General features: G+C 38.1%; 1 protein-coding gene across 1 annotated transcript; it reads left to right on the forward strand.

The window, feature by feature from the left end:
* The first annotated feature begins 4261 nt into the window (after positions 1-4261).
* Positions 4262-9056, forward strand: LOC119719623 (probable hydrolase PNKD). The gene is made up of 10 exons (XM_038189124.1): positions 4262-4421; positions 5231-5346; positions 5525-5637; positions 6094-6152; positions 6439-6531; positions 6745-6908; positions 7408-7494; positions 7665-7732; positions 7894-7941; positions 8117-9056. The coding sequence occupies exons 1-10, from the start codon at positions 4303-4305 to the stop codon at positions 8291-8293; spliced, it is 1044 nt and encodes a 347-aa protein (XP_038045052.1). The 5' UTR covers positions 4262-4302; the 3' UTR covers positions 8294-9056.
* The last annotated feature ends 77 nt before the right edge of the window (positions 9057-9133 follow it).

Here is a 9133-nt window from a genome sequence, read left to right on the forward strand (position 1 = left end):
CCCTGCCATACAACGGCTTACATACATGTACACTTAATTATTAAAACACAAGGTAACAATGATTATCATTATCAAAAGAAGGATTACATGTATAGCAACATAAGAACAACACATTTCAGACTGTAATCTAATTTTGATAAAGAAAAACGAAAACGAGGTACGTTATTGACCTCGCGGATATGCCAGCCACAATTAACACAAAGGAAAAGGAAATTCTCATGACGCAGTCAAAATGTCTCACGGTGAAAAAAAGAGTAACCTGGCTAAAATCTTCTAAAACTTACCGACACCAAAGTCGTATAACACTAGCAAACACTCCTCCAAAAACAGCAACAGATCAGTACGTATATGTCCGCTTCGGTCACAAGTGTCATTGATTTAACTGGGATTTATGAAATTTATGTTTATGTATCGAAATCTGACCGTGACCGAAAACGTAAAACCGCTAATAGCTTATCATCCACCAGTTAAGCACCGGCCGCTTTGCCAAGTACCAGCTAGTGTTTATAAACATGCATGGATGTATGTACATTGTACACCCCCATGGAGCTATGTATCGCACGCTCCAGCATATTTTGCGTGTCACTTGAACTTCCAAGTCACCTGCATAAAGGGCCGAGTGGTGGGCGGGCTCGAGATTTCGCGCCAATCGATTTTTATAATTGATTGGGTTGGGCCGCCGGCTACTGACTTGCGTTATTATGGCTCAATCCATTCATATGAAGATGTATTGGCTCAAACAGAAATATCGAAACCTATGTAAAAGTTGAGATGAGTTTCCTTATACTTGGAACACTGCATGATAAGGGGTTTAATCTACGAAAGCCCTGTAGTGCCATCAAGTATATATTTCGCCAAGTTCGTTTTTATGAGTTATATATTTGGCCAAGTTCGTTTTTATGAGTTATATATTTCGCCAAGTTCGTTTTTATGAGTTATATATTTGGCCAAGTTCGTTTTTATGAGTTATATATTTCGCCAAGTTCGTTTTTATGAGTTATAAATTTCGCAAGGTTCGTTTTTATGAGTTATATATTTCGCAAGGTTCGTTTTTATGAGTTATATATTTGGCCAAGTTCGTTTTTATGAGTTATATATTTGGCCAAGTTCGTTTTTATGAGTTATATATTTCGCCAAGTTCGTTTTTATGAGATACATTTTGTCGAAGTTCGTTTTTATGAGATACATTTTCTCGAAGTTCGTTTTTATGAGTTACATTTTCTCGAAGTTCGTTTTTATGAGATACATTTTGTCGAAGTTCGTTTTTATGAGATATATTTTACGGAGTTACGGAGTTTTATGAAGTTACGGAGCCCCTAAAGGGACATCCAAAATTATTTTCTTATCTCGTGCGCACGACATAATATCTCGTGCGCACGAGATAGTATGTCGTGCGCACGAGATAAAAACATAATTTTGGATGTTCCTTTAGGGGCTCCGTACCAGACACGCTGCTTTCGTTACAAACAAACTCGTCCGCTGCACGTGCAGCAAGCTCCGTTAATACTTATAATTATCTCGTGCGCACGAGATATATGTCGTGCGCACGAGATATTATGTCGTGCGCACGAGATATTATGTCGTGCGCACGTCATATATGTCGTGCGCCTGTGATAATTATCTCGTGCGCACGAGATATTATGTCGTGCGCACGAGATAAGAAAATAATTTTGGATGTCCCTTTAGGGGCTCCGTAACTTCATAAAACTCTGTAACTCCGTAAAATATATCTCATAAAAACGAACTTCGACAAAATGTATCTCATAAAAACGAACTTCGAGAAAATGTAACTCATAAAAACGAACTTCGAGAAAATGTATCTCATAAAAACGAACTTCGACAAAATGTATCTCATAAAAACGAACTTGGCGAAATATATAACTCGTGCGCACGAGATAATTATAAGCATTAACGGAGCTTGCGCATGTCGTGCGCACGAGATATATGTTGTGCGCACGAGATAGTATGTCGTGCGCACGAGATAAAAACATAATTTTGGATGTTCCTTTAGGGGCTCCGTACCAGACACGCTGCTTTCGTTACAAACAAACTCGTCCGCTGCACGTGCAGCAAGCTCCGTTAATACTTATAATTATCTCGTGCGCACGAGATATATGTCGTGCGCACGAGATATTATGTCGTGCGCACGAGATATTATGTCGTGCGCACGTCATATATGTCGTGCGCCTGTGATAATTATCTCGTGCGCACGAGATAATTATCACAGGCGCACGACATATATGACGTGCGCACGACATAATATCTCGTGCGCACGACATAATATCTCGTGCGCACGACATATATCTCGTGCGCACGAGATAATTATAAGTATTAACGGAGCTTGCTGCACGTGCAGCGGACGAGTTTGTTTGTAACGAAAGCAGCGTGTCTGGTACGGAGCCCCTAAAGGAACATCCAAAATTATGTTTTTATCTCGTGCGCACGACATACTATCTCGTGCGCACAACATATATCTCGTGCGCACGACATGCGCAAGCTCCGTTAATGCTTATAATTATCTCGTGCGCACGAGTTATATATTTCGCCAAGTTAGTTTTTATGAGATACATTTTGTCGAAGTTCGTTTTTATGAGATACATTTTCTCGAAGTTCGTTTTTATGAGTTACATTTTCTCGAAGTTCGTTTTTATGAGATACATTTTGTCGAAGTTCGTTTTTATGAGATATATTTTACGGAGTTACGGAGTTTTATGAAGTTACGGAGCCCCTAAAGGGACATCCAAAATTATTTTCTTATCTCGTGCGCACGACATAATATCTCGTGCGCACGAGATAATTATCACAGGCGCACGACATATATGACGTGCGCACGACATAATATCTCGTGCGCACGACATAATATCTCGTGCGCACGACATATATCTCGTGCGCACGAGATAATTATAAGTATTAACGGAGCTTGCTGCACGTGCAGCGGACGAGTTTGTTTGTAACGAAAGCAGCGTGTCTGGTACGGAGCCCCTAAAGGAACATCCAAAATTATGTTTTTATCTCGTGCGCACGACATACTATCTCGTGCGCACAACATATATCTCGTGCGCACGACATGCGCAAGCTCCGTTAATGCTTATAATTATCTCGTGCGCACGAGATATATGTCGTGCGCACGAGATAGTATGTCGTGCGCACGAGATAAAAACATAATATATGTTGTGCGCACGAGATATATGTCGTGCGCACGAGATATATGTCGTGCGCACGTGATAATTATCTCGTGCGCACGAGATATTATGTCGTGCGCACGTGATATATGTCGTGCGCCAGTGATAATTATCTCGTGTGCACGAGATATTATGTCGTGCGCACGAGATAAAAAAATAATTTTGGATGTCCCTTTAGGGGCTTCGTAACTTCATAAAACTCCGTAATTCCGTAAAATATATCTCATAAAAACGAACTTGGACAATATATAACTCATAAAAACGAACTTGGCCAAATATATAACTCATAAAAACGAACTTGGCGAAATATATAACTCATAAAAACGAACTTGGCCAAATATATAACTCATAAAAACGAACTTGGCCAAATATATAACTCATAAAAACGAACTTGGCCAAATATATAACTCATAAAAACGAACCTTGCGAAATATATAACTCATAAAAACGAACCTTGCGAAATATATAACTCATAAAAACGAACTTGGCGAAATATATTACTCATAAAAACGAACCTTGCGAAATATATAACTTATAAAAACGAACTTGGCGAAATATATTACTCATAAAAACGATCGAACTTGGCCAAATATATAACTCATAAAAACGAACCTTGCGAAATATATAACTCATAAAAACGAACCTTGCGAAATATATAACTCATAAAAACGAACTTGGCGAAATATATTACTCATAAAAACGAACCTTGCGAAATATATAACTTATAAAAACGAACTTGGCGAAATATATTACTCATAAAAACGATCGAACTTGGCCAAATATATAACTCATAAAAACGAAACTGGCGAAATATATAACTCATAAAAACGAACTTGGCGAAATATATAACTCATAAAAACGAACTTGGCCAAATATATAACTCATAAAAACGAACTTGGCCAAATATATACTTGATGACACTACAGGGCTTTCGTATTAATCAATAATCAAGCCTAAAACTAAAAGAGGATGCTAAATTGGACGCGGTCCAAATGACTATTTGTAGACTGTAGAGGGCGCTATATAATGTTGAATGTTTGTTACAGACAGACGTACGTGGACTAAAACAGTACCACTACCAGTGGGCCTAGATAAACTTGTTCTTGTTTTTGCCGATGTAATGATATTCCAGCTTGCTGTGTGTTTTACCGTGGGTCTGGTTATTTACTGGATAATCAGACGGAATCCTAAACTTCTCAGAAGAATGTTTAAACCAGGAAGCCCGCTGTTTGCTCTTGGGTAAGGTTTGGTGAAGCACGGGAAAATGTATTGACGCATTACGATCATGCCTAGCAGTAGCAGCCTAATTAATCATAATGAAAGAAATGCCATCAAAATTTAGGCGATCGTGAAGTTTGGGCCCGGTTTCTCTGTCTAAGAAAACAAAATCCGCTTTTAATTTGTTTCACGGAAAGATTGTTGCATCTCGACACCATTTTCTTTCATCATATGGGGTGCCTAGCCTAGCTAGGCCCCCCTACCATGCCTACCTACCCCTAGAACTATGGGTATTACTAGGTTATTACTATTAGTATTACTTGTAATACAAGTAATGGCAAGATTACCATATGCGAAGTTCACTAATTTTCCTCTGTATTGACTAACAAGCCCCCAGATAGCAATTTCATGTCATCAAAGTCATTTTGAGCAGTGAGAAAATACAAGCATTTTCTTAGAAAACACTTAGAATTTTTCAGTCCAATCTCATAAGGTTTGTTCACAGAGTGTTGAGTGAACTTCGTATATGGAAATCTTTCCAATTCTTCTTGTGCACAACCCACAAAGTGGCATCTGGATGCTACGTTCTTTCCCTAAGTAACCGGTAGTATGACCATTACCATGGTAAACTACATGCTCGTCAAAAATGGACTTACATGTATATCATGAATTAATTTTCTAAGTGTAACAAGTACTTATGTACATTTGTACTAGCAATTTTATTTAGGCTAGGCCTGCTTTGTCAAAGTGTTTTCTGCTGACCCATTTACAATGACACGGTTCTTGATAATTATACATGTATTAAATATAATATTCTTTCCCCTCATTAGATACCAGTTGTATTCCAAGACTAGCGTTGGTCACCATCTCCATCAGAAGGATTTGCGCAAAGCCAGGCAGCAGTATCCCGATGGCCATTCAGTGGTGGAAGTCACTGAATTAAACGGTGATTACATTCATAACATTTCACTCCTTGAAATGCATTGTTAGGAAATGTTAGATTGTGTACAGTGATTCAATTTTAATAAAGTGATTCCCATGACCCGCCTGTTTTTTTAAACATCTTTATCTTTAGTCCTTAGTAATACTTATCAAATTGTTGACATATTTCTCTATTGTTCCAGGTATTAGAATAAGACCCATTCCATTTCTGCAGGACAACTACGCATATCTTGTGATTGATACACCAACTAACACAGCTGTAGTTATCGACCCTGGAGACCCAGAAGTTGTACAGGTAAGAGTTTCGAATGGATTGCCTGTTCTTACTTTATCTATAATATGAGAGCAGATTTCTTCTGCAAAACAAGAATGCGTCTTGACCTCCAGATTCTTACCATTCAGTGGGCATCTTCTGTCGGGTTATAATAACTCGTATTACAAAAACGTGTCAGCCAAATTGACCAATCAACAGCTTAGTCCACATTTCTGATGGAAATATCACAATTTCTAAAGTCAAGTCCGATTAGCTGACGTACAGGGTAGCATAAAATTGGCATGCTGAGATACAATCAGATGTTGGACATGTTTGACAACAGGTGATGCCCAGACTAGTTCCACTAGCAATAAATACAAGGAAATTTGGGGTTTTTAAAAATTATTTTATCATTTACAGAAATGTGAACAAGAAATTGGCAGCATGCCTTTCTTAAAATAATTAAATGCCCATTAAAAGCATTTTGTTTTTGTGTAGTATTGGGTAGAGGAGGAAGGTGTTTCCTTGACAGCGATATTCACCACACACAAACACTGGTGAGTGGAATAAAATTGATTTAGTTCATTGTCACTTATTTGTCAAATTCTCAGATTATAGACAGACTATTTTACTGCACCCTCTAGATGCACTTATTTCACAGGGTCAAAATACTACTCTGTGATTTTCATAAATGAAGGTCATCATTGCTGGTTGTTCATTCATACTTGTTTACTTTCATCTGTTCTTCAACTAGAGCTGTTGTTTAGATCTTTGAAAAAAACAGTTTCAAAATGCCAGGATGAGCTTGAAGTATGTCAATTCTGTTTTCTGAATTTGTGTCAGGGATCACTCAGGAGGCAACAAGGCACTGAGGAAGCTGTACAAGAAGATAGCGGTGTATGGCAGCTCTACCGATTCCATACCAGGCCTTACTCAGTGAGTGATAATCATTAAGCTATGTCTTGGCCTTCCTAATTGCAGACACTGGCTCAGTTAATAGACATAGTATTAGTACTGTATCTTACTTCCGGAACGTGAGTGCATAGTGGCAGTGCCACTCGAATCAGTAGAACTTACCTTTGCATTTTCACCAGTGGGGGTGCACTATACACAAAGTCCAAAAATCTGTATTCTTTGGATTATCTGCAGCCATGTTGTTGATGGAGACAGCATAGAGATCGGTGGTCTGAGGTTCACGACCCTCTTCACTCCCGGACACACCGTGGGTCACACAGCGTTCTTGCTTCACAGTCCTGGGGGTGATATTCCTGATAGTGTCTTCACGGGAGACCTGCTGTTTCTTGGAGGATGCGGTGAGTATCTGCTCTCTGCTTAAAAAACACAGAGTGTGCTGTTTGGTGTGTTTAGAGCAACTTTGCTTCCCATCAAGGCTGGTTCATACATCACGCGAAAGCAAGTGCAAAGCAAAATTCATGTCGTCATCAATCGTGGACGCGCTTTGAATGCATTGTTGACGTCACTTCGCTTTGCTTTCACTTTCGCGCGAAGTATGAACCGGGCTTAAGTGTGAAAGTGCAAATGTTTCTAGTCAAACGATGGTCGTCAAAACTCAATTACAAAACATTTGGTCCAGGCTTCCTGCTATGCATCACAGTTAGTTGGGCTATTGGTAGCCAGTTATTTGAACAATCTCGGTAAAGTTACACCAATCACAGCGAAGTGAAAAGGTTGATATGGGATAGCATAATATATTTACTATAAATCAATATGTTTATCTGAGCAGTACTGGTAAATTGGGTCCAGATATCGATATAAGATTTTATTATTTATTTTGTATCTCCTTGTTCCCAGGGCGAATGTTTGAGGGTCCTGCATCAACCATGCTGGAAAGTCTGGACAAGATTTGTGGTCTGTCTGAGAGTACAATCATCTGGCCTGGTAGGCTTCCATATTTTATTCCAAAAGTCCACACTTTCATTAAAAAAAATGCAAAAACTTCATGGAGCAACTTCTCCATGTTTTCTTGTGTGTTGATTTTGTAGAAATTTGCCTCCTTGCTGTTTTGATTGACTTCTTCATTGTGTATTGTCTGATGTTTGGCATTTCAGGCCATGAATACGCAAAAGACAACTTGGAGTATGGAAGTTTCTTGGAACCAGAGAATCCCGACGTCTTGGTAAATATGACAACCGAAACTATAAGATTTAAACTTTAACTCTAAAGACTGCTAATAAAAAAAAAACACTTAAAAATACTTATATAGTTCCAGTACCTTTTCCCTTATTGTTGCAGTTCCTCTGGTTTTATTTTTGGTAATTGTTTTTATTATTTCAACAGACAAAGTATGACTGGGTGAAGGAAAGGAGAAAAGAAAGGCTGATAACGGTAAGGGATGAAGAATTGGGATTGTCTTGTAGCTGTAATTATATTAGAATCCTTTTATGTAGTATTATTACTTCCTGCAAATTTGGTCTTCATATTCATCTTAAATCTCGAATATTTACTGCTAGGTGTTGGTCTTTGTTGTAATAAATATCTCTTACTCTTTTACCCCTTTCAGAGTCCGTCCTCCGTATCTGAAGAGAGATCCTACAATCCATTCCTGAGGACATCCTCACCATCCTTGCTTCAAGCTCTAGGAATCGAGGACATGTCGGATGCAAACGTGGCAGCAAACAGGGCCAAAATTCTATCAGAACTACGGGCAAGAAAAGACAAATATTTCTATAAATTGTAATTATATTTCTTCTTCGTTCAGGGAATTACATGTATATAGCACAGCAGATAGGTGATGAGATTGTGCCTTTGATGATACAAGCATGGAATTCGGCACACCTATTTATGTCATGAGAAAGATATTTGGCTTTAGGGCCATCGCTTATTTGTCCGTTGAAAAATTTTGAATACCAAGCAATGGTAGCCATTTTTTTAATTTTGAAATTGCTTGTTATTCTATATATTTTGTTCAAAAGACAAATCTGCGATGGCCCTATAGCCAAATATCTTTCTCATGACATACTCTGACTGTGTGCCAAATGCCATGCTTGTATCATCAAAGGCACAATTCCCCCAAATATTTCCCCTATCTGCCCCATAGTGTTGCTGGTTTGACGTAGCAGACAGGGCAAAAGATAAGCTTGTAGTCGTAAAAGGTGCACACAATTTTCTTCATGAAATATAGAAATTTGAATACATGTTTGAGAACTTTATATCATTTCAATTATTTGACAATAGTTTTATTACAGCAAAGCTTAGACTGAACGTAGTTGTTAAAAATACAACAGAACCATTTTATTTTCTCTAGTTTGATGATAATGGTACTTTTTATGTGATTGTTGAATATGCTTTCATGTAAATTTGACTTTTTGTTATATGTTTGTGATTTTAATATTAAATTCACATTAAATGTGCTAGTGGAACATGTATGATGTATGTAATTGTAATATTACACTTGGTTTATTTTTTGTGAAACCCGTAGATGAATAAAGTATTCTGTAAAAATTATTTTGGTTTGAGTAATCAGTGTTTCTTTTGTACATGATTGTTTTTGTTTGGGTTTGAAGGGTTTGGGGGGGGG

This window comes from Patiria miniata, unplaced genomic scaffold (assembly GCF_015706575.1).
Source record: "Patiria miniata isolate m_02_andy unplaced genomic scaffold, ASM1570657v1 HiC_scaffold_8, whole genome shotgun sequence".
NCBI classification, from domain to species: Eukaryota; Metazoa; Echinodermata; class Asteroidea; order Valvatida; family Asterinidae; genus Patiria; species Patiria miniata.

Bases quoted from the DNA above. Each gene is read 5' to 3' on its own strand.
- LOC119719623 (XM_038189124.1), top strand. From the start codon at position 4,303: ATGATATTCCAGCTTGCTGTGTGTTTTACCGTGGGTCTGGTTATTTAC. The intron at 4,422-5,230 runs GTAAGGTTTGGT...TCCCCTCATTAG, and splicing joins AGCCCGCTGTTTGCTCTTGG to ATACCAGTTGTATTCCAAGA. The intron at 6,153-6,438 runs GTGAGTGGAATA...AATTTGTGTCAG, and splicing joins TTCACCACACACAAACACTG to GGATCACTCAGGAGGCAACA.